General features: G+C 40.3%; 1 protein-coding gene across 2 annotated transcripts; it reads left to right on the forward strand.

The window, feature by feature from the left end:
* The first annotated feature begins 1261 nt into the window (after positions 1–1261).
* LOC127571568 (sentrin-specific protease 5-like) lies at positions 1262–25232 on the forward strand. 2 transcript variants are annotated; one of them, XM_052018069.1, is made up of 10 exons: positions 1262–1371; positions 5439–6942; positions 10539–10644; positions 13535–13682; positions 14269–14316; positions 15376–15453; positions 16920–17057; positions 20572–20655; positions 21960–22010; positions 23225–25232. In XM_052018069.1, exons 2-10 carry the CDS (start codon positions 6657–6659, stop codon positions 23333–23335), a joined length of 1050 nt encoding a protein of 349 aa, XP_051874029.1. In that variant the 5' UTR covers positions 1262–1371; positions 5439–6656; the 3' UTR covers positions 23336–25232. The 2 variants fall into 2 exon arrangements, with proteins under 2 accessions (XP_051874029.1, XP_051874030.1); XM_052018070.1 differs by lacking the exon at positions 1262–1371 and having other exon boundaries at positions 6701–6839.
* The last annotated feature ends 522 nt before the right edge of the window (positions 25233–25754 follow it).

A 25754-nucleotide genomic window follows, 5' to 3' on the forward strand; every position in this document is an offset into this window, starting at 1 on the left:
TGGTTCACCCTACGCGGTCCGCTGGGGCTCCAGCCTGCCGTCTCCCTTTCAGGTCCGCCTAGACCACACCCTGACCTCTCCCTTTCAGGTCCGCCTAGACCACACCCTGACCTCTCCCTTTCAGGTCCGCCTGAGCTCCACCCTGCCGGGTCCGCACCCAGTTTGCCATTTCCACAACGGATCCTGCTGCCACTGCGCCCTCGAAGTTCACTCTCACTTCGCCCTGCCTTCTCAGACTGTTCGTGCTTCGCCACACCTGACGCGCTGGCTTATCACTCTGCTTCGCTTCACTTTCCGCAGTCCACCTCCAGTCACCCTGTTCTCCCTGCGGCCAATCATTGTGGCGCATCCCTGGGTGAGTTGCCCCTTCGCTGTGTCTATCCCTGCTCCTGGTTCGCCCTACATGGTCCGCTGGCCCCCCACCCTTTCCGGTCCGCTTGAGCTCCAGGCTGTCCTCTCCTTTTCAGGTCCGCTAATTTATTAATCTTTTTCCCACATACATTTCATGAGAGCAAATGTTATTCCCTCTCTCAAATTTTTTAGGGTAGCAACTTGTGAATTCTGTAAGGGCGAATTTCTGTTACCCGAACAGCGAAGGTCGCCTGAATACAAAAGTATGAGGGGAATAGATAGTGTATGTGGGGAATTGATAATAGGAAACTCTTCCCCATTGCAGGAGTGCATGAAACCAGAAGGGATATATTTAAGGTAAAAGGCAGGAGGTTTAAAGGGTAATGAAAAACACGATGGTGCTGGAGGGACTCAGCAGGCCAGGTAACGTCCGTGGAGAAAAGCAGTCACAGGGGTTGTGGTTGGAACCTGGAACACACCGCCAGAGTTAGGTGATGGAGGCAGGTGCATTAAGTACCTAGACCTGCACTTGAACCACAAAAGCATCGAGGAACCAAGTGCTGGGGAATTAGTATGGCTGAGTACTCGATAATTCTCCTCCTATGGATATGGGCCGAAGAGATTGTGCAAGAAAGTGCTGTGCACTCAAGTTGGCCGTCCCGGAGGACTCGGCTGCCCAGCCCTGCCCTGCCCTGCCCTGCCCAGCCCGTCCCTGCCCCTGGTTCCCGCCAGGGTCGCTGAGTTTACTTAGCGCCGGCCCAAGGGAGGACTTCCCTATTGCGTCGTTGTTTTGATCGATGACGCGAGAATGGCGCGCCGCGAGCCCGGGGGGGCGGGGCTTGGACACGTGCGCGCGCGCTCCCGGGGGGGGGGGGGCGGGCGCGTGAGTGTGTGTGTGTGTGTGTGTGCGCGCGCGTGCGCGTGCCGGGGCGGTGGGCAGGAGGAGCGCAGCGAGTCGACACATGGCGGTCACCCGGTATCGGCGTCCGAGGAGGCAGGAGGAGTAGCGGCTGCGCCCAGGTAACCCGCGGCACCCACACGCCGGCCGGCTGGAGCCCGCCTCTCACAGTCGAGCTGCCGCGGCCTCTGAGTAGGGCATCATTGAGTCGGCTGCACGGCGCCGGGGAGCTGGCCTGCGGATGGATGGTGCATTGAGAGCAGTGAGGGCCCAGGGGTGAGGGAGGTGGTGGCTGTCCTGTGCAAGGAGCGCCTCACCCTCCAGAGGGTTGGAGAGGGAAGGGAAGGGGAGGGAGGGTTGCAGAATCTACTGCCTGGGGATTGGGTACAGGTTGGGCAGGGGCACTGTCTGGGGATTGGGTACAGGTTGGGGGTCAGTGGGAGCAGGCACTCTCTGATGGTTGGGCAGGTACTGCCTGAGGATCAGGCACAGGGGGTGCTGGGCATTGCCTGGTCACCAGGTAGAAGGTGGCAGGTGTTGACTAGGCATCTGGGTGCAGAGGGCATGGGAAGAAGCACTGCCCAGGAATCCGGGTTCAGTGGTGGAGCAGGCACTGCCTGGGGATGAGGTGCAGGGGGTACAGGCACTGCCCAGGGTCTGGGTACAGGAGATACTGAGTTCATTGCAGGAACTTGTTGTACTGTTTCAAATTAGAATTTTTCAATGGTAATCATTAAAAGCTGTAATCAGATCCTTAAAAAACCAGGATGCTCCAAGAGTATAAAGCTTGAAATACATAAATGTCACCTATAGACTTCAGTAACAAAAGATACACTGAGTTGTTAAATAAAAGAATGACAGTAGATATGACTGGATAGTCATTACAGGGTGTTGTTTTGAATAACCTGTTCATCTTTGAATGGTGCTGTGTAAGCAGAGAATGGAGTATCTGGATCTCCATTTCATATAATAGTTTGAAATGAGCAACCTATAAAACATACCATAATTATGTAATTACTTTAATTGAATTTGAGAATGATTTGTGTTTGGCAGTAAATAAGATCTTGTTTGTCATCTAAGCAGCCATAACATTTGTTTCCAAAACTTACTTTAATTGGTATTGGTTTATTATTGCCATTTGTACCGAGGTACAGTGAAAAACTTGTCCTGCATACCGATCGTACAGGTCAATTCATTACACAGTGCAGTTACAGTGAGTCAGTACAGAGTGCATAGATGTAGTACAGGTAAAAACAATAACAGTACAGAGTAAAGTGTCACAGCTACAGAGAAAGTGCAGTGCAATAAGGTGCAAAGTCACAACAAGGCAGATCGTGAGGTCATGGTCCATCTCGTTGTATAAGGGAACCGTGCAATAGTCTTATCACAGTAGGATAGAAGCTGTCCTTAAGCCTGGTGGTACGTGCCCTCAGGCTCCTGTATCTTCTACCTGATGGAAGAGGAGAGAAAAGAGAATATCCCAGGTGGGTGGGGTCTTTGATTATGCTGGCTGCTACACCAAGACAACGAGAGGTAAAGACAGAGTCCAAGGAGGGGAGGCTGGTGTCTGTGATGTGCTTGGCTGTGTCCACAACTCTCTGCAGTTTTTTGTGGTCCTGGGCAGAGCAGTTGCCGTACCAAGCCGTGATACGTCCTGATAGGATGCTTTCTATGGTGCATCGGTAAAAGTTGGTTAGAGTCAGAGGGAACAAACCAAATTTCTTTGGCTTGCTCAATTTATTCTTTCTTGTCTTGAAGGTATCACAGGACATTTTAAAGTGTCAGTGACACTTGCCGCAGAGACCTTTGTTATTTTTGTATGTAAAAGTGTCTATGGCTCTCTTTTCTAATGAGATCTTTTGTCTCTTAAGCTGTGGCTTTTAATTTTTTTGAATGAATGTTTCCAGTGCCTTTTCTTGACTTACTATGTAAGTTTTCAGAAGAATTGGCCATTCACATTCAGTGCAAATGCTTCATCCTGAAATTTCAATTGCCACTCTTTCAGTGGTGTGATTGGACCTTTGTGTAAACACTTAATCTTAAATATGCTTCCTTTCCAATTGGGAACTTGCATTTTTTAATAAATTTATAGGGGCCCCATAGTATGATAGCTAAGTTTCTGATGTTCAGAGGCCTGTATGATGGCTAAGTTGCTGGTGTTTGGAGGGGTGTGGACCATTGGTCATTGGTCTGGAGACGCAAATTTGAATCCCCTCTCTTTCCCCCCCCCCCTTTACTGCAGCTGGGAAATTTAAGTTCAAGTACTTCTGAAATAAAAAAGAACACACTGGTATCAGTAATGGTGGCCATAAAATTACCAGATTGTCATGAAAGCCCATCTGATTCACTAATGTCCCTTGGGGAAGGATTTTTTTCTTTTACTCGTTCACAGGATGTAAATATCACTGCCCATCCCTAACTGTACAGGCAACCCTTACCCTAGTCTGTGTGTGAGTTTTAGATCCATAATCTTGTGACTGACTCTTAACGACCCTCTGAAATGACCTTACAAACTTAGTTCATGGGACACTTAACAATGTGCGATAAATGACTGGCTGTGTGAATGATGTCCAAATCCCTTGAGTTGATTTTTTAATAAAAAAAGGGGGTGACAGTTGCGTGAAGTATCCTGTTAACGTAATCAAGCTTCCATCTCCTTATTGAAACTGATGTACTGTTACTCTCCTCTGAGGCATGGATTCCTTGTGAAAATTGGCAGAATGAAAATGTCCCCAATGTCAGTTATGGGTCCTATTTGTAATAAGTCTGGAGAGTTTCAGTCGAGTTCCTCGTGGACATGGTCCATCAGTACAAGGCTACCTCTAGTCAGGAATGAATTAGCAATACCACTTGGGTAGAGGAAAGTCAGATTGGCGCTCTAAGTTGCGTTCTTCTCGGGTTGAGGCAAATTACAGCAAGTTTCAGTTTGCACCTGGTTGACTGGAAAGTGAAGAGTTCTATATGCCACCACCGACAAACCCCAACCCCCACCACATAAACACATATGCACACTTTTTGCCAAGTCTCTGAAAAAAGGGCCCCATCAGCCCTTTTGGGTTCCATGGCCTTAGACAAACACCACTAAAGCAGATTACCACACAGCTATTTGTGGGACCTGGCTGTATGCAAATTACCTGCTGTTTTCCCTGTGTTAACAACAGTGACTGAACTTCAAAGAAGCGTTTGGGATGTTCAGAGGTCATGAAAGGCCCTAAATTGACAGCTTTCTTTCTCATTGAGCATTTATTTTTTTAAACAAAAGAAAATGTAATTTAATGTTTTACCCAGGCTGCTGCAGTTTGTACATTACAGTTTAATTAGCAGCCATTCCCCATTTTAAACACTTATTTCCTCTTCTATCTGTAGACCATGACTACACTGTTACTAAATGTACTTCAGTTACTTTTCTAGGCTGTTTCTGACAGTACCTCTCAACCTAATAATCTCCACTACCAAGGACATGGGAATTCTGTTACCTGCTGGTCCCCTCCAAATTGTACACTATTCTGGTTTGGAAAAATGTTGGCATTCCTACGTTGTAGATTTCCCTACCCAACAATAATGAGGGTATCATCACCAGAAGGTTCACGAAGGTGGCTCACTGCCACTCTTGGGCAATTAGTGGTGGCAATAAATGTCACCCACACTGCACAAAGGAATTTTAAAAATAGTGCAGCTAATAACTGGTATTTTGACTCATTGCTAAACTATTGGTCAAGTTTTCCCAATGTTAGAACAGAGTAATGTTTCTCCCTCAGCTAGTTCTGTGGGATGGGGAGCATTCTGCATTATCAATGGGATGAGAAGCAAATAAATGAGAATTCATTAAGTGAAATTTCACTGAAGTCACTTATAACATCTAAGACAGATCTCCAAAGGCCTTCCATAAAACAATAGGTAAACCCATCATGTAATCTGTGTGTCTGATATCAGCAGTGTTTATTTTACAATGTGTGGCGTAGATCGTGTCACTAATGTTTGGGTTGTGATGACATTGGGTCCACAAAACCAATTAAGGGAGAGGATTTCAACTCTGAGCTGAATTTCAACTTGGGAACCTTATTTATAAAGCCTGCCTAATTATCTGTCTCTTTGGGGAAGAGAAGCTTATAATCACCATTCCCTTCCTGAAAATGAAGAAATAATTGATGCTGTATTTATATTAAAGCTTTTTTTAATGTCTCCACAGGCAAACTGTCAGAGTATGAAGGAGCACAGCAACAGCAAATGCTGTAAAAGATTCTTAAAAGCAAACCTTAGAGAACAACTGCGATCCCACCACAGCAAATGGAACCGATTGGAAGGCTCGTTGTCCTCGCAAAGACAGTTTTATTATCAGCAGAAACAACGTCTATGGTTGTCAATCAGGAAAAAACGGGCCAAATCTGCACTAAGGAAGGCCCTTCCAGATTGTCAGCAGTGCGGGTCTCCAGAGAGCATTGAATGCATGAGAGTGACACTCAAGAAAAATCATTGCTGGCTTGGGAGTCAATGACACCCCAGTTGAGGAGGCATGTACACCAGCATCTTTGGCACCCCATGAGGAAGTGGAGAGTAAGGGGTGTGAAATTTGGAACAGCAGTACCGTAGCTCCAGATTCTGACTGTGAATCAACTATTTTATATTGTAAACCTGTCTCAAGACATCTAACTGATCTACCTGCAAAGGTTACTTTCCCCAAGTCCGCACAGAGGAGAAATAGTGGGCTTCAGGACAATATTATAAATCAGAAGCTATCAAATGGATATAAAAAAATAGACTTCCAAACGAGCAGAGATTTTGTTTCCAATAATTTACCTCGCAAGACAAAACGGCAGCTGAAAGGGCACAGAATCTCTCTGCTCTATAGGAAACCTTCCTCTCTCTTTAGTTTCCATTGTAGAATATTAAATTGTAAAAACAGGCGGAGAAGAGCTGCCAGTCAGAGAAAAGAGAAGCTAAGACGGACACAGTCTTTGGGTACTGTCTGTGTAAATCCAAAAAGGACAGGCCAACGTTTGGATAAAATGGCGTGTGATATTTCTTCACAGCCAACTGCCAAAGGCAAAGAATCCAACCAGAACATGAACTTTTCTTCAGATCAGAATAGTGGTACATTGGAGACAGCAAAGCAAGTTAAGAATTTGTGCCTGGCTAATTGCTGTGAAGTTTCAAAAATGCCCCTTGATGAAGGAATGGACACTTTGCAAACTCAAATGCCTCATTTTGCTCATTCAGCTGAACTTAATAATCAAATGGCCAATGAAAGCTCAGAAGTAGTGTGTTCCCGGGCAGGCCCTCTTGGGTTGGATGCTTGTGTCAATCAGCTCGTGGTCCCTGATAAGTGGCCTAAGACTGATGGATCACCCCACTCGTTTGCTGCCTCACAGGAAGATTTTTAAATCAAACCCCAGTCTGTGACGGGGAGATGCAGGTCATCAATGCTGTAACAGACTCTACTCCACTCTCATGCAATCACACCAGCGTTCCTGTGACTGAAAGCGGACAGTCTTTATGTTGGCATAGTGGTGAGCCATGTCCTGTGCTTCAGCCGCAGCTGCTGGACCACATTTACTATAGATCTTCAGAGGAACGTTCTGGCCGTGCATTGGTGAGGACTGAGCAGCCAGCTCATGGTCAGGCTGAGAAAGGGAAGGAGAATGAATCTCGAACCTGTTCTGTTGCCAGTGAACAATTAATATCCTGTATTCATGGTACAGTTTCTGGTTTAAGAAAACTTACTTTTTACCTAGCATTATGCCATGTTCTGTAATTAAGGAGTGTAGAGCTTAATCATCAACTTGGGCTGTTCTGCAAACTACAATGTCCTTACCCCACTTTTTGGGGTCTTCTTTTGGGAAATGGGCATTGCTTGGCAAGGTCAGCATTCACTGCCTATTCCTAATTGCCCAAGAGAAGGTGGTGGTGAGTCTCTTGAACTGCTGCAGTCCTTGTGAAGGTATTCTTGTAGTGTTGTTGGGGAGAGAGTTCTAGGGTTTAGACTCATTGACAATAAAGGAACTGTAATACATTTCCAAGCCAGCATAGTATGCATCTTGGAGGGGAACATGTAGTTGGTGGTGATCCCGTGCACCTGAAGCTTTTATCTTTTCTGATGGTAGAGGGTGTGGTTTTGGGAGGTGACGTTTCAGTAACGTCCTTGAGTAACTACAGTACACTTTGCAGATGGTACAGGCTGTGTTGATGGCAAAGTGGCTAAGTTATTGGAGTACTGTATTCACAATCTGAGAGCTGAGGTCAAATCTTCCTTTGACAGATGTGGAATTTAAATTGCTATTACCTGAAATTAAAAAAAATTAGTTATTAGTAATGATGACCACAAAAGGCTCCTCTGGTTCACCAATGTCCTTCATGGGAGGAGATCTACCCTTACTATATCCTGGCCATATGTGATTGCAGACCTACCATGTGATTAACTCTTCAAATTCCCCCGGAAGTGTTAAGCAAGGTACTGCTGCAGTACCATAACTGCTATATTGCAACAGGATGAACCTGGCAGACCACCCAGCATTGACCTAGGCACCAAATTCAACGAGGGCAAAGTCAAATCCCAGCCTGGTAGAGCTTTCAAAATCCTCCTCTCGATCATCTGGGGATTGCTACCTGAAATAGAACTGTCCACTGCTACAGTCCAGTAAATCCCACCACCACCAGTGCATCGCTTCACCCCACTTTATATCACTTTAAGAGAGTGCACCCTTAGCCACTTTCTATTTTTAAGGGAAATATATTGGAGGTGTGCTGCTCTCTCACTTTTAAATGAGCAGTTTCACCAAAACTTTCACATGCTAATTGTCTGAATTTTGGGGAAAATTAAAAATAAAGGGGATTTATGTAAGTGTGGACTTTGTAGGCTGAAGGGTTTGCTTCCATGCTGTATGATTCTACGACTGTTTAATCTGGCCACCCACATCCCTCCCCACGCCCCCACCCTTTCCACTTCTTGCAGTTGGTTGAAGTGTCAGATGTAGTTGGTTTGCATCCGACAGAGTTCAATTAATTCATGGCAGAGCTACATTATCCTTAGTCTGGCAAAGTGTCTAGGAAACCCCGGGAGGGTGAGCAGGAGTTACAAAGGGACAGATGTCTTCTCACATTTAGAGAATAGTTGGTGAGTCGCACTTCCACCAACTAAAGCCCTCATGATAATTCTGAATCAGAATTGGGTTTATTATCACTTGTCTTGTATGACATGAAATTTGTTTTGCAGCAACAGTACAGTGCAAAGACATAAAATTACTATAAATTACCAAATAAATAAATAGTGCAAAAAAAAAAGGAATAATGAAGTAGTGTTCATGGATCATTCAGAAACCTGATGACAGGGGAAGAAGCTGTTTCTGAATCATTGAGTTTGTGTCCTCAGGCTCCTGGACTTCCTCCCTTACGGTAGTAACCAGAAGAGGGCAATTCTGCTACTTTAAAATCCTGTTTGTGTCTATTTCTCACAGCCTGTTTCTGACTAATATCTTTTTGTATGATGAATGTTAATGGTGTTGTGGAATAAGAGACCAATTACTAAGTCTGGCTCTGAGTTGCAGTGATGGCTGAGCTCAAACCTGAAAGCTTCATTTTGTTTGTTAGTTTTACACGAGCTATTCTTGACTTCCTTTGTATGAAAGTGTTTGAACAAAAATGTTTTAAATGTGTGGGAAAGGGGCATTTAAAGTTATCTATCCTGTCCAACTGTATAAATTCTTGTAAAGAAGTGACTCAAAAGCAGAGTGTTGGAAACACTCAGCTGGTCAGACAATATCTGGGAAGATGAAACCATTATTTTAAGTCAGTATTGGGGTATGGGTCTCAGACTCAAAATGATAACTGTTTCTCCTTCCTCAGGTGCTGCCTGACCTGAGGGTTTCCAGCATTTTCTGTTGTTTCAGGTTTTCAGTATCTGCAGTTCTTTTGGTTTTCTTTTACTGCCAGTGACTGCTCTTTAAGTAAATGGAGTTACAGAGCTGTACAGCACTTGGGCCTATCACGTCCTTGCCAACCATCAAGTACCTGTAGATACTGATCTCATTTACGGGCACTTGGTCTCTTGCCTACCATACCTTGACAATTCAAGTGCCTATCTAGCTGCTGCTTAATGTTGCGAGAATTGTCTACACAGTTAAAATGTGCAGTGTAAAGACATAGAATGTGAAACTTTTTGGAACCTATTGTACTGCCAGAAGTATGGCAGTCTGGTACTTCCAGCCATTTGAACCACTTCAAATTGACAGCTGTTTTGCAACATCCAAAATCTTTGAGTTGAACTCATTTAGCCTGGTCTCTGGGTATTCTATCTGCAAATTATGGAGCAAAACCTTAGTGCTCCACTGACAGTGGTCAGTTATTTTTATTAAAAGGCATTTCCTAAAGTTAGGCAATTGCTCTGTGTCTATCTTAGACAATAAATAATGAAGATGAAACTTTGAATGATTTGCTATTTGAACTGGAGGCCATTTCTCCATTTTCCTCATATCCTGACCAAAGAGAGAGATATTTCCCCTTGCTAAAATGGCCAACCTTCATGTGTAATCATTGCCCATTAGAGTTGGTGGGGGGGATTGATTGCAGACAAAGATACCACAGATAAATTTCACCAAGCGTACGCATGCACTTGTTGAATGGTGATCAGGAAAGGAAAATCTTCTGAATTTCTTTTCTTTTCAATATGCCTTCCTCTAACTTCTCCCCTTCACACCCCACTTATACTTTGCTGCTCTCTTAGCCAAGGGGACTACCATCAATTAAAGGCGGACTAACTCCATATCAATCAAAGATGGACTTTTATGATCAATGTGATTTTTAATGATGGAGAGTCATTGAAACCTTTCATTTTGAAACTAGAATGTTCTATGAGCCTTCCTTGATTGTTTCCAGAAATATGTTTGAATTTGTTCTGAATCAATCTGAATATTGTTATGAAAAACAAATAATGCAAGTTCCCCTATTTGTTTAAATGCTGAATCGTTACTTTGTGCCCTAGAAATCTCTTTCTATACCTCTATTGTTTATTCTGAAAATGTTTCTTATTATCAGAAATGTTTCTCTTATGGGAGACATCTAATCGCATTTTAATGGCTCGGCTATATCAGGCTATTAGCACTTTTATTTACTCTGTTTAGATGACATAATATGTTGTACATACATTGTACAGTAATAAATACTCCCTGGAAACTGTCAGCCCAACTGGCAAGCTTGAACTGGTTATTTCTGTTACGTGTTTTAGCAAACAATCACTTATAACCAGGAATAATGTTGGGGATGCAAAGTTCTGATCATTATTTTGTTTGACTTTCAGCTTTCCTGGATGAATTTTTAAGAAAATATGGAAGCCTCATCCCACTTACAGAGAGAGATGTTCTGATGAAGCTAGAGCAGATCTTTCATCAGGATTTCCGTGACAGGTATGTAGATCACCTCCTGGTGACTCCTTGAACAGTCTGATCTCGTGCTTCCCTTGAACATTTCAGGTGCAACCAGTGGCCTGATATTTCTGCAGAAAAGCTAGAAGTTCCATGTAGAACTGCCTCTGTTTAGCTCGGCAACTGTGAGAAAGTTTAACAATCGTGCACAAGTGTAAGCAAATACACACATCTCAAATTTCTGCACATGGCTAATTTACTATAGTCTATCAGTGGAGCATGAACCTTCCCAGCAATCACGCTGAGAAATTTGCCAGCAGAACCTGCACTAGATTAGATGTGGCATATGTTCAGTGAATCCATTCATTTCAATGGAGAAGAACAGCTGTAAAGAACAGGGGTACGTTTCAGGTAACTTGCATTTTTTTGAATTGTATGGATTAATTCAAGTGTGTTCAATTTTGAATTTAAACATAGAATAGTACAGGACAGGAACAGGCCCCTTGGCCCACGATGTTGTGCTGAACTAATTAAACTAGTAATTAAATGCCTAACTAAACTAATCCCTTCTGCCTACACAATGTTCATATCCTTCCATCCTCTGCCTATTCATGTGCCTATCAAAGAACCTCTTAAACGCCGCTATCATATTTGCCTCCACAACCACCCCGTCAGCACATTCCAGGCACCCACCACTCTCTGTGGAAAACCTGCCCACGCATCTCCTTTGAACTTGCCCCCCTCATCTTAAATGCATGCCTTCTAGTACTAGTTATTTTGAACCTGGGAAAAAGATACCGGATGTCTACACTATCTGTGCCTCTCATAATCTTATAAGGTCTCCCCTCAGCCTCCGGTGCTCCAGAGAAAACAACCCAAGTTTGTCCAACCTCTCCTTATAGCACATGCCCTCTAATCCAGCCAGCATCTTGGTAAACCTCTTCTGCACCCTCTCCAAAGCCTCCACACCCTTCCTATAATAGGGCAACCAGAATTGAATGGAATACTCCAGATGCAGCCTAACCAGAGTTTTATAAAGCTGCAACGTAACATCCTGACTCTTGAACTCAGTGCCTCGACTAATAAAGGCAAGCACACCATATGCCTTCTTTACCACCCTACAGCCTGTGTATCCACTTCCAGGGAGCTATGGACTTGGGGCCTACGATCCCTCTGTACATCAACACTGTTAAGGGTCCTGCTATTAACAGTGTACAGTCCCTTTACATTTGATCTCCCAAAGTGCAACACCTCACATTTGGCCGGATTAAACTCCATCTGCCATTACTCTGCCCATATCTGCAACTGATCTATATCCCACTGTATCCTTTGGCAACCTTCTACATTATCCACAACACCGCCAATCTTTGTATTGTCTGCAAACTTACTAACCCACCCATCCACATTTTCATCCACGTCATTATATATATCACAATATTTTATTTATATATATATATATATATATATATATATATATATATGATTGTAATTTTATGATGTACGTTGTTTAATTTTAAGTTTTTGTATGTTTTCTTATTGATATTTATGAATGTGAGAGAATTCGCAAACATACATTTTTTGACAGCCAGTTTAGCCTGGTAATGTGGCTTCACCATCTGTCAAAACATTTCTGTAAGATTTACAATCAGAGGTCCTTGCCAATCAGTTCTCCTTGAGCAAGTTCTCCCTGGGGTAATCTGCTCAAGCCACTATGGAAAAATTTCAGGCCATTGCATTTTCTAGAGTAGTCATTTTATAAAGAGGGAAAGTTGTTTAACCAATAGGTTCACCCAGCAATTATGTCAGAAGCTGTATAATTCAAAATCAGTGTGACTCAGCAGTGTGACTCAGCTTGGCTGGACTGATACATTTGATGGAAGACTATGGAACACAAGTGAATGCTGTTTCATACCTAAACAATGCGCGTTGTACTGACTGGCACAAGAAAGAAAGTGCCTCTGGTGCATGGCCACAAACTACCTCAAAGTGCTAGCAGATGTATAGAATATGATGCTGTTTATTATCTTTTCTTCTTTCATTTCACCTTCTTTCCAATTTATTGGTGCTTCATTTTACCTGTCAGATTTCTGCAAACTACCCAAACCATTGCTGGACCATTTGTATTGCTTGATCTTGCATTATGAGTTGTATGTGAGAGTGTCTGATCATAACTATTGTCACAACCAGCAAGAATGTATGCATCTCAGTCAAACAACAAAATAGAGGATTAAGACTTATGTTCTATTGCACCTTTTCAGGTATTGAAAAACTTAATAGTCATTATGCAGATAACTGCAGCACCATTTACAGTCACTGCACAATTCTTCCTTCACTCTAACCCTCCCCTTCCACCACTTAACACAAACTTATTTCAGTTTTAAAATAGTTGAGTGAAGTTGAGCAGTGAAGTCCATGGTTATAGTCTGCCGGCTTTCAAAGTCTATGCTTCCAAGTGACAAATGAACATTTTTTACGATTGCATCCATGAAACAAAACCTCAGTGCTTTGGGAGAGAAGGGAAGAAGATTTGACAAGAAACTGCCCCATGTAAACCTTTTTATGTACCTTCCAAGCAAGCCTAGCAGAAGCCTTCTTAGTACTTCTATTAAATAATGTAACTATTAAGGATGGTCTCTAAGTGTCTTTAATACTGACATGTTGTCTGCAGTACAGAGTCAATATTAAATTATGTTGCTGGAATTTGCTGAAAAATTGCTGGAAATATTCAGCAGGTTGGATAGCATCTGGATATTCCAGGTCAATGACGTTTCATCAAAGCTCTGATGAAAGGTTATTCACTTAAAAAAAAGTCTTTCTTTCCAGATTTGCTGCCTGATCTGCTGGCTATTTCCAAAACTTTGTTTTGTTTGAAGTTTCCAGCATCTGCAGTACTGTACGTCCAAAATATATCATTTTGTTATACCTTCTGCAGGAAGGTCTTCATCAGGATGGAAATCCGAAAGTACCAGAAAGCACAGGTGAATAAACCTGTGTCCAGTTTTCAAGTGGTTTACAACAAGCACGTTTTGACTTTGGATGACCTGGCCACGCTTTATGGAGAAAACTGGCTGAATGACCAGGTCAGACAAGAATGTGAAAGCGTTTTTTTTATCTGATTGATCTGTGTGAAGATCAAATGTATCTCACAAACCTACCAATTTGGTTTATTGATGTGTAACTAAATCTGAGTTGTACCTAGATTAAAGGAAGTTTGCATTCTTGCAGGTAGCCATAATCTACACTCTGACTCAATTTCCAGTGCTACATTACTGAATGATAGTCCTGGCTACTTGACGCCAGATGACTTGGGTACCATGGCAGCTGGGAACTTGGAATTCAAGTCATTAAATAAATCTGGAATAAAAAGCTGGTATCAGTAACGGTAACAGAGAAATTACTGGATTGTTGTAAAAATCCATCTGATTCACTGGTGATCTCCAGGGGAGGAAATCGAGCATTCTGACCCTGCCTGGCTCAAATGTGATTCTACACCCATTGAAGTGTTGGTTCTTGCAGCCCTCTGGAATGGCCCAGTATGCCACTCATTTTATTGGCAATTACCAGTAAACAATAAGTTCCTGCTTTTCCAGCAACATCCACGTCTAATTTTTAAAAGGGCAACTTATTGAACTCTACTAACATTTTGTGTTATTTATTATCTTGCAGGTAATAAATATGTATGGAGAATTGATTGTGGATGCAGTGCCAGATAAGGTGAGATAAGGACAACCGTACTAAAAGGCTGACCTTCAGCTTTATCATAGTTTTGATGTCATACTTCACTTATTTATGGTTGTTCACATCTTTATGAGATTAAATGAATTTCCTCATGTATCTTCAAAGGATGCTAATAATGCCCGAGAAGTAGATTGCCTTCTTGTTGAAGGTTGTGAAAATCAAAAACAAAATTGCAGATGCTATAAATCTGAAATAAAAACAGAAAATACAGGAAATATTCAGCAGGTCAGACAGCATATGGGGAATGAGATCCTTTGGGTCTTCAACCTGAAAACATTAACCCTGTTTCTCTTTCTACAGATGATACCTAAGTGTCTCCAGTCTTTTCTGTTTTTAACGCAGTGAATTACTGATCTGTCCAGATTATTCAAAACTGATCGATTTAACTTGGGCTCTCTGCTGCTCTTGGGGGGACAAAGAACAGTGGGTTTGTCTGTGATCACTGTCCAGCATTGCACATGTGGACTTTCTGTGTGAACAGGGTTTATTTCTGTTCCGATGCAATCGAGGAACTATTACTCAAATGCAGAATGGACATTTTCGGCAGCACAGTGGCATAGTCAGTAGACCTGCTGTCTTGCAGATCCAGTGACTGGGGTTTAATTCTGACCTCCAGTGCTGTCTGTGTAGTGCTTGCCTGGTTTCACTGTAATCATATGGGTTTCCTCAGAGTGCTCCAGTTTCTTCCTACCTCCCAAAGAGTGTGAGTTGAAAGGTTAATTAGTCATTGTAAATTGCCCTGAAGTGAGTGGTAGAACCTGTTGGGAGGAAGGAGATGTTGATGGAAATGTGGGAAGAATAGATTACAGAGAAAATTAATGAGAAACTGGGATTACTTTATGAACTAGTATGTATTCATGGTCCAAAGTAGCCTCCTACATCATATGGAAATGTAGATGTTTAGAGTATGGTTGACATTTATTGGTGTCTTGAGAAAGAAGAAGAATCTCGCAGAAGGGGATAGGATTTGATTATAGTATGTTAATTATAAATTAGAAAGGTTTCTTTTCATTAATTTCGTTTTGCCTTTTCCAGGTTCACTTCTTCAATAGCTTCTTTTACAAACAGCTTCAAACTAAAGGATATAATGGAGTTAAGAGGTGGACGAAAAAGGTGTGTCACAAAGAAGTGGTTTGGGCAGTAAGCTGCAGTTGTGTACATTGTTAGAGTTTGAAATCAGCAGCTATCAATGTTTTAATGGATGAATCCTGTGATATGCTCAAACAAAGCATATATTCTTAATGCGTACCTCTGCATTAAGGTGCTGCTTTCCATTATGTGACAGGCTCTGTGTTGTTTGGAATTTTGCACAATCAATCCTCGTTGAAGTATGTCTTTAAATGAAATTGAAATGCAACCAGTATCAGCAATGCTGTTACACAGGCACACCTAGATATTGCATATGGTCCAGACCCAAACTAATCTCTTGTATTAAAACTGACCACTGACAAGTAAAACAAAATATAGATTTGCACATTTGTTGTTGCACAACCTAGCTGGACAATGTCATACCATTTAATTATCATTAATGGGATTACGCTCCTTTAATTTTAAAATTGTTCATGTGGGTACTAAGAAAGGATGAATTTGAGTGTAACTTAGCACAATGGTGCAGGCTTCCATTTTGTAATAATTGACATGGCTATTGTAATATTTCTAACATTCAATAAGCAGTGAAATCAATAGCCATGTGAGATAAATTTGGAAGGATTAGAAGTAATGAGCAAAAATGTTTCATTGACTGTAGTGTGGATCTGGATATTGCGGCCTGCAAAATGGAGGCAAAATTCCTCTTAATTTAAAAAAAATTGGATGATCTGTTTAAAGAATCATAACCTGTGAGTCCGAGAGTTGTAGTCATAGAGTTGAACAACATAGAAACAGGCCCTTTGGCCCACAGTGTCTGCCGATTATTATGCCTATCTATTGTAATCTCACTTGCCTGAATTAATTCCATATTCCCCTATATCTTGCTCATTCGAGTACCTGTCCAGATGCCTCTTAAATGTTGTTCCTCTTCCTACCTCCACCACCTCTGGGAGGTCATTCCAGATACCAACTACTCTGTATGTGAAAAATTTACTCCTCAGACCTCCTTTAAATTTCCTCCCTCTCACCTTAAAACTATGCCCTCTAGTTTGAGGTACTCCTACCGTGGGAAACAGACACTAGCTGTCCACCCTATGTCTCTCTTAATTTTATATACCTTTTATCAAGTCGCTTCTCAGCCTACTTTGTTCCAGGGAAAACAGACCCAGCCTATCCAATCTCTCCTTATAACTCAAGCCATCCAGTCTAGACAATGTCCTTGTGAATCTTTTGTGCATCCTCTCTAGCTTAATCACATCCTTCTATAGTGAGTACCCAGTAGAATAAAAGCTAGGAAGTAAGATTAAGCTGAATAGCTGTCTTTTTTGCTGCCATAGACAACGTGGATTAAATGGTCTCCTTTCTGTGTCATAAACGATTACTCTATAAAGAATTCTAATTTGCTAAACTTGCTTTCTTCTTCATTTGTTTTCTCTAAGTAACCTATCATTTTAACAAGATTTAACCAGTTTTTTTCCTCTCTTGCCTAGGTGGATTTATTCAGTAAAGCCCTATTACTAATCCCTATACATTTGGAAATTCATTGGTCACTATTAACAGTTGATCTTCCAAATAGGAAAATTTGTCTCTACGATTCTCAAGGCATCCATTTTAATTCCTGTGTTCAGGTAAGACAGTTATTTTGAAGAATTTTTAATCACGTTTTTTTTAGTCTCTTTTTCCTAAAGGTAGTGATATTTGCTGGTATCTTGATCTGTGAATACTAATATGTCTCTTTCTGTATTGTGTTTCATGTGCGGGTCCATGGTTGGATGATCTATCTGTACGTGATAATTACTCATTCAACCATGGAATCCAATCTTCTCTTCATGCAAATGTTTCATGTTGCTGGATGTGAATCATGAGGAAGAACCCTGTGATTTTGTTTTGTCTTCCTTTTCTAGCCCAGGTGATGAAGCCAGTTATAACAGTCCCACTATAACCAATTAATACAATTCCAATCTTCCTCCTTGCACCGTATATAATTTACCAGAATTCTCCAGAGGTATCTTCTAGGTTGAAAGATGGTCAAGTGTAGGTCTAATTAACGAAGGAGTTTTTCAGCTATCTGGATGCAGAAAGTATTTTGATTACATTTGTCATTACATATTTAAGCCTGGAATGCATTTTGTTCTTCCAGTATTTTAAAATAATTTTATTATTTAGTATAAATGTATCAGGTATCATTGTGTTAGGTCAAATAAATACTGTTTGCTTATTGCATTGTAAGAACCACTAACTGAAAGAATTTCCCATGCATGTTTTGAGATAGGGGGAACTAGGCGTGGGATGTTTAAAGCTATCTCAAAACATGCATGAGAAATTCCTTTGCATCCATTCTTCCAGTAAATCAAAAATTATATTGAGCCTTATTTATGGAATGCCATTGGAATAAGAGAATCTGGGCTATTTGTTCATGTAATCCATTTCTATGTATCTTCAAGTCAGCATATGATCTTTGTTGTGCACTTTGTAATTTTTTTTTGCTGGTAAATGGTGGTATTGGGTGTCCCCGTACACAAACCGAAGTTGAAGGAATCTAAGGATGTGGAATTACTGCAAGGAAATGGTACCTAGGTAATGGACCAGCCATGATTATATTGAATGGCTTAAGGCTGTGAATGGCCGACTCCTTTTATTTCTTGTTCTTCTGTAAGAGATTTGTTGCCTTTATTGTGGAGGAGTTGGAGTATGAAAGTAGGAACAACTGGCAGCGGTTGTGCAAGGCTTTGGTGAAACCATACTTGGAATATCATTTTCAGTTTTGATATCTGTACCTAATGAAAAAAATGCTTTTTGTGGAGGTGATGCGATATGGATTTACTAAGTTGATTATTGCAATGAGGAAGTTATCTAATGAGAATGTGCCTATCCTCGCTGCTATTTAGAAGAATACAGCTTGATATAATTAAAACAGAAGATTCTGAGAGGGCTGTACAGGGTTGGTGCTGAGAAACTGTTTCTCTGTGCTGGAAAGTCTAGAAACTCGGCAGATTCTCATGATAAGGTTGTGAGTCTTTGGAATTCTCTATCCTGAGGGCTGGAGTCATTAAGTGTATTCAAGGCTGTTATCAATGTGGATTTTAAAGATAGATATGTTAGAGGATCAGTCATGATCTCACTGCAGGGTCCCATTTCTTAGGTATTTTAACTTTTTTTTCTGATTCGTGTTATTAACAGAACTCCTGGCATAGTTTTCCCATTTTGTTTCTTTGTATAAATCTGAAGAGGAAACAAGAAAGTGCAGCCAGGTATGCCAGTCTAGTAATAGCTAGGATCAAGAATCAATCTGGAGATGCTCGAAATTTGAAATAAAAATAATGATGGTCAAGATTAACATCTTTCTCAATTTCTGATGTTAACAACTGAATGCGATTTTTTTTTTTCATATCGCATTAGAATAGTGCTGGCCACAATTAGCCTGGAATGAGAAACAAATAAAAGATAGACGGTCTGAATGGAATGCATTGAATAGGAAGAGGCCGGGATACAGAAATCATAATAAGGGGGGGAAGAGAGATTTGATCTACTTCCCACAGCTAAGTTTCCTTGAATTTGATAGATTGTATTCTACACTGTGAATTGAAATGGTGAGGAAGGAGGGTGGGGCAGGGAGTGCTTCCTTTAATCCCTGTACATGAAACAAAAATATAATCAATATCAAATCCAGAAACATTCCAGCTTTTTAGTTGATTATTCCCAAAATAGGAATGAATTAAAGGAACTACTGGTGGATTCTGGTGTACTGGGGAAAGAAGGTGATCAAGATGTCAAGCAACGTCTCTCTAAAACATTCAGGAGTCTTTTTGATGCTAGCAATGGATAATTAGATGATAGCAGTAGTCTCATAAATCCATGACTATATTTATTTGTCCATGGCTTGTGGACATCTCTGGCAGTGCTGCTGTTTATTGTTCATTCCTCTTCATCCTTAAATTGAGGAGGCACTTCAGACAGTCACATTCATGAACCTGAAATCGCTTCAGGCCGGACTGAGTAAGGACAGTAGATCCCCGCGGGGACATGGGTATTTACAATGATCCAGTAGTTTTGTGCTTGCTTGAGACAAGCATTTATTCCAAATTCCACGTCTGCCTGGTGGGATTCGAGCTCTGGTCTCTGGATCAGTGGTCCAGAACTCTGAACATTACCTTACATAGTTACAACAATAGATAGTGAACTGAGTTGTGAAATTATCCCCATGAATTAATCTTAGGAAGAGGCACTCAGTGAATTTGAGATGTTTTCAGATGAGAGCAGTAAACAGTTACTTGAGATATAATTTGACAATCTGTTCTAAAGAATTCAGAATGTTCATATTTATTTCTTACTTTTCCATTATCTCACTTCATTTTTGGGAGGTAAGCAGAAGTACATTTTCTTTCTGTTACACAAGCATAGCCCCAACGGGTCTTAATTGTTCTGCAGTATTTATATATTTCACTTGAGGTCTCCCTACCTCTGGAATTGATTCTCTGAAGGTCTGGAATAGATCACCAATTTGACATTCAAAACTGGTACCGTGCTGCTTTGGCCTGCTGTATTTGTATATTGTGTTTGGCACCACGACCACCGCTCTCGTAAGACATATTGCTATCCACGTAGAGAATCTGCTTATAATCTTTTGTCTATGACATTTCAGCATGCCCATTGTTATAGTAGGATATTCCTTGAGAAATTTAAATTAAAAGAATATTCTAGGAACTGCTGTGGAATACCAAAGTCATTAGCAGCTGTGTAGGATATTCTATGTTTTTTTCATATTAGAAAATGGAAACTTTGGGGGGGAAAGAAACCAATTTAAAAATTAATATCCAGGGCATGTGCAGGCAGAAGGGATTAGTTTATTTGGGCACTTAATTACTACTTAGTTTGGCACAACATCGTGGGCCGAAGGGCCTGCTCCTTTGCTGTACTGTTCTATGCTCTAACTTCATGAACAACTGGAGCCATACTTTGGGCTTGAACTCCTTTTTGCCTCAATGGAATAAAGATACTAAAGGATAAGGGGCCAAAAGCATCCTCTTCCAGAGAGAAATTAAGATTGATGATGAATCTGTTTTTGATTTCTTCATTCCCTGCACTGTGGCTTGAAATAGCAATATCAAGATGGTGACCGCTTTGTTTTTTTTCTTTACCTAGAACATTCTGAGATATTTAAAGACAGAAGCTGGTGAGCGAAATCGGCCCACGTTCCTGGAAGGGTGGAAAGCTTTTGCCACAACGGTAAGGTTCAGCCAGGCTGATGTCCTTCAGAGTTTCATAAAGATGCTACAGGAGCCTCAGCAAAGGAAAATGTAACTGAGAAACTAGATGTGCTAAAATTTATGTGGGAGTTATTATGAAGGCTTACTGTGTTTAAAGCGGATAAATCACCTGCTCTAGATGGCAATCATCCTTGGTTGCTGAGGGAAGTAAAGGAGAAAGTTGCAGAGGCTCGGGCTGTAACCTTCCAGACTCTGGTCTGCACCCTATTCACAGACATTTCCTCTGTTGTCTCCACCTTCTTTACATTCTAAAACATTATTTTCTGACTTTTCTAGTTCTAACAAAGAGTCATTGGTCTCTCTTTGTGTGTGGTGCCTGATCTGCTGAGTTCTTCCAGAGTTCCCTGTTTTTTTCCCAGTAAGATTTCCTAACTTTTGTAGTCCAGCCCTTGCAATTAAGGCCAACCATTTACCTTCCTAATTGCTTGTTGTACCTGCTTTAACTCCTACATCTGATGATCCCTCTGTGTTCCAACATTTCTCAATGTATAAAATGTATTATTTCTTATTTTCTTCCACCTGAATTTTGCCACTTGGTACACCATCTGCCACCTCTGTTTCACTCACTTAAACTCTTTCCTTTGCAGATTTGCATCCTCCTCGCAGCTCACTTTCCCACTTATCCACGAGGCATTATAATAGGCTCTTGCCAGTAGCCTAGCCGTTTTAGATACACATTGAAATTGTATACATGTGTTCTGTGAAGGTTAAGGTTTATGATAGTCTATCTTCACATCCATTTCACACACCAAGGATCAGATAAGTGCTGTCACTGGTAAATTTTGTGATCCCTAAACTGTTCTGCAGTTGCAGTGCTTGAAATATAGTAAGTTGTATAGATTGGCTTATTTGGTTTTGATATGAAAAAGTACAATATCCTCATTCATAGGAAAAAAGACTATACACTACCACTTTTTGATATGTTTTCTGTAATCAACTACTTCAATAACACTAACTGTCCACTCAGTACCCAAATATTATTATGTTGAGTTATGTATCCTGAATGTGTTTGGTAAGAGTCACTAATTTTAGAGACTCTGCTTTGGGTAGAAAAAGACTTGGTTTTCAATTTGGCTGGGCAGTGTAAGTTGCAGATGTCATTTACAGCTTGGGGTTGGCTTAAAACTCTTAACCACACAGGCACAACAGCAGTACAGGACTTCAGAAATAGAAACCAAATTGCCATGAGTGGTGGGAGGTTCTGAACAATTTTAAATGGGCTGTTGAATTACTTTATCTAATGCCTGTATTCTTCTTCCCTAGTGCATTCCTCAGCAGAAAAATGATAGCGACTGTGGTGTGTTTGTGCTTCAGGTAGGATGACTCTCCATCTTCCCTGATTTAATTGTGCAGTTGAAATGAGAGCATAGTGACTAACAAAATGTTCAAACCATCACTGAAGGAGAAGCTGGTTCCAGCCAGCAGTATTCTGTCTCCAGATTGATTTTGGGGAGGTGAGCTGTTTTCCATTTCGCACACAAGGGATCAGATAAATGCTTTCATCAGCATATTGTATAATCCCTAAACTGTTCTGGAGCTGGTATTTTTGTATCTGAAGTAGATTAGGGAACCAGGAAAACAAGCCAGAAGGACTGAGAGAGGAATTTTTCTTGTCTAATTGTTTTTCAAGACCTGTTGTGGATTTTCACTAAATCATTTTCATATATTCCAAGGTTCCAAGAATTACTGGTCCAAGTTAACTGTTTCCCAGCATCATTTATCCCTCTATATAAGAGAGGGGAAATAAAGATTTTAATTTCATACTACCAGATCAGAACTTTCAGAACATCACTGAACACTCCACACAAAATACCTCACTTCATTGTGACATATAAGGAGCAGCTGAGTAGAAATCCAAAATAAATAAATTATAGGCTCTGTTAATGTTATTTATGTGGTGTTTTTGTAATTTAAGAAAATGTTTTAATGCTTTTTTTGTGGTCCAAAATGTACCTGACAAAATAAGAAATCATATTTGAAATGCTAGGAATCTAGTATGAAACCAGAAAATGCTGAAAATGAACCAGTCCATTAGAATCTGAAAAGGCAAGTTAGTGCTTAACAAGATGTGACGATGCTGTGTGGTTAATTTTATTATCAGAAATAAGGTCTGAGTAAATTTGAGTTTCCTCACATTAGCACATAACAGGAATTAGTGTGCCAGATCTCAGCCCTGAAATGAGAATTTTTAGTATTTAAAAGCATGTAAAGATAGTGAACAATACTGTCAGCCATGCCATCTAGTCCTAAGTTACATCAGCAACCCGCCCAAAATTCTTCCCTCAGCCGATACCATCAAAATAAAAAGTTAGTAATTCGTTTGTTATCTTGATGTGCACAAAATTATTACCATATTATTAAATTATAAATGTTTCTGAAAAATACAATGAGGTACATGAATAACTCATTTTGAATTTGTGTAGATATGACTGTTATTTTCCCATGTCCTGCCAATATTTCAAGGCATAGTTTGTTAAAGTTGATACCTTTTTGATGCAATGACATGGGTTTTTCCATTGTCCTTCCAGTACTGCAAGTGCCTGGCTCTAGGACGACCCTTTCAGTTTTCTCAAAAAGACATGCCTGAAGTAAGAAAATTGATCTACAGAGAACTGTGTGAGTGCAAGCTTATGGAGTGAGCAAATAGAATGAAGCTGACTGAAATTCCTCACAGGAAATTGCATTCCGGCAGATAGGTGTGGCCAATGTTGTTTTGTAATATCTGGAAGGAGAAGAGGGACGAGGCTTGGAGGGAAGCACTGAAGGACCAATAGCAGTGTTTACCTCCTTTCCAGATGCATGCATGGCCCAAGCATCTTCAGACTTGATAAAAGCACAACTTTGCTTGATTGCCCTGTTGCTGACAAATTGCATGTAGCAGTAGTCTATAAATTTAGACTTCCTTATTGTCTCCATATTTCTGAGAACCTCTCTGAGTAAAGGAAGTAGTAAAATTTACATTATCTTAGCAGGGAGAAAATTGAAGTCTTAGTGTAGAAATTGTCCCAGGTATTAAAAAGTGAGAGCCCCTCTTCATATCCACAGGGGAGATTTTTGCTGATTCCATGGATGTTTCATGACCATTAGGTCATTGTGTTGAGCTGCAGCATGTTTAAAAGTGAAAATAGTTTCATTCAAAAAACAGTAATTCTGCAGACTCAGTGCTGCAACTCTTACATGTTTAACCCAAACCATATTCTTATCTAATTTTTGCCCACATACATGTACATTGGGTTCCTCTGTGTATCTTCTCCATTTCAATAGTGAAATGATGGAATGGTTTTGCTAGAGTGGTATAATAATCCATTCTCAAAGTTGATGTGCAAGTTTGCCTGGCTCAGTAATGATAGCAAATCCTTCCTCTTTCTGGTTAAACAAAATAGTATTGTTTTGTAGTATTTTACTTACTGCTGCTAACTTGAAAGTTTTACTCTGAAAGGTGAAGGAGCACAAATGCAATATCCAGTTATTGCAAACCGGGATTTAGTAAACGTAACCTTTTTTTAATTGATTATTTGAACTTGATCATTACTGGCAAGGTTAGCATGGATCCTCCTCTGGTTGTCTTAAGTAGGAAGAGGTTGGCTGTTTTGCACCCATTGCAGTTTGATAAACTGAGGGCACTTGAGTCATACAAGGTACAGAACTGCAGTTGTGCACAGGTCAGACCAGCCAAGGGCATGGTAGTTTTGTTTTAAAGGATTATCAAGAACTTTCATCCTTATTTTACTGATTTAAGAAAAAAACTGAATTCTAATTCCTAAACTGTCATAGTGGGATTTGATCACAGAATTTTTAGTCCATTTACACTATTTCAGTTTTTCCTGTAATATGTTGTTTTATTTTTGACATGGTCAAATTATGTGAGATATAATCTAAAACTGGCATCTCATTGACATGAACTTTCTCATCCTAATTAAGAATTATAGAAATTGAATAAAGTGTGTGAGAGTGAGTAACATTCTAAACAGTGATCACTTTGAAAATAGTGCAAAGTGTCAACTGCTATCTTTGTACAATGCTCAGAATTGATAATGCAGCAAGGTTTCAGATTTTACAACCTTACCAGTCTGCACTCTAACTCCAGAATTAAAAGTATTGTTTTCATATTCAAATGCTTTGTAACAATCAATTCTCCCAATTGTTTAAGATTTAAGTCCATTAATGATTAAATGGCCTGGGTCTCAAGTATAGCAGTCAGAAATTGATCTTTTGCTCACATTTTAATTCCAGAAACTTGCATATAGTTAAGATTCGGGGAGTAAACAGCCTTTACTTTTCATAATCCAGGAAGGAATGTTTAAATCTGAATTTCCAGAGTCCCTATGGAGGCCACACCCATGGAGTTGGTCTCTAGTATTCAATCTGCATTCAGAGTTTAGCGATGGCAATGCATCATATGGCCAGTTGATAAAATTGTTACATTTATAAACATTAGTGCAATAACAAAGTGTAAGGTAGAGAATTTTTTTTAAACTCACAAAAGGTTGTAATTAGTTCTATGTTGTTATGGAATTGGACAATAAATATTTGAGTATTTAACCCTTTCTTTGTTACTCTTATTTTTCTCCCTGATCTCTCAATAGAATGATCTTACCCTCTTTGGGATCTTTTTCTAGAGAGACTTTTTGGTTAATTGTATTGTTTAACTGAGTGAGGTTAGTGTTCTGATTCAGTACTTAAATATAAAACATTTTAACACTGTTTAGGAATTCTTTGTGAATTTGGAAACACCTTCCTGTCACTTTAAGCAATTTTCAAAAGTGGTTGGAATTAAACTATGCTATTAAAAGCACAATTTAATTCAATTAACTTCATATCTGAAATATTATTGGTTTCTGCATGTTTTAAGTGGCCACCTATTAGAAAAAGTAATAAACAGCAAGAAAAAGCAATTGATGTCCTTACTAATGCTTCAAATAATTGATATGGGGAATTATAAAATGGCTGTAGGGTTAACACCATAGATTAAGATATTTAAGGGAAGATTGCAACATCAAATTTGGTGTTATCTAGATCCAGCTACACATCAATTTTCCACATCATCCATACATCTTA

This window comes from Pristis pectinata, chromosome 6 (assembly GCF_009764475.1).
Source record: "Pristis pectinata isolate sPriPec2 chromosome 6, sPriPec2.1.pri, whole genome shotgun sequence".
Taxonomy (NCBI): domain Eukaryota; kingdom Metazoa; phylum Chordata; class Chondrichthyes; order Rhinopristiformes; family Pristidae; genus Pristis; species Pristis pectinata.

Bases quoted from the DNA above. Each gene is read 5' to 3' on its own strand.
- LOC127571568 (XM_052018069.1), top strand. From the start codon at position 6,657: ATGCAGGTCATCAATGCTGTAACAGACTCTACTCCACTCTCATGCAAT. The intron at 14,317-15,375 runs GTGAGATAAGGA...TGCCTTTTCCAG, and splicing joins TGGATGCAGTGCCAGATAAG to GTTCACTTCTTCAATAGCTT. The intron at 20,656-21,959 runs GTAAGGTTCAGC...CTTCTTCCCTAG, and splicing joins GGAAAGCTTTTGCCACAACG to TGCATTCCTCAGCAGAAAAA.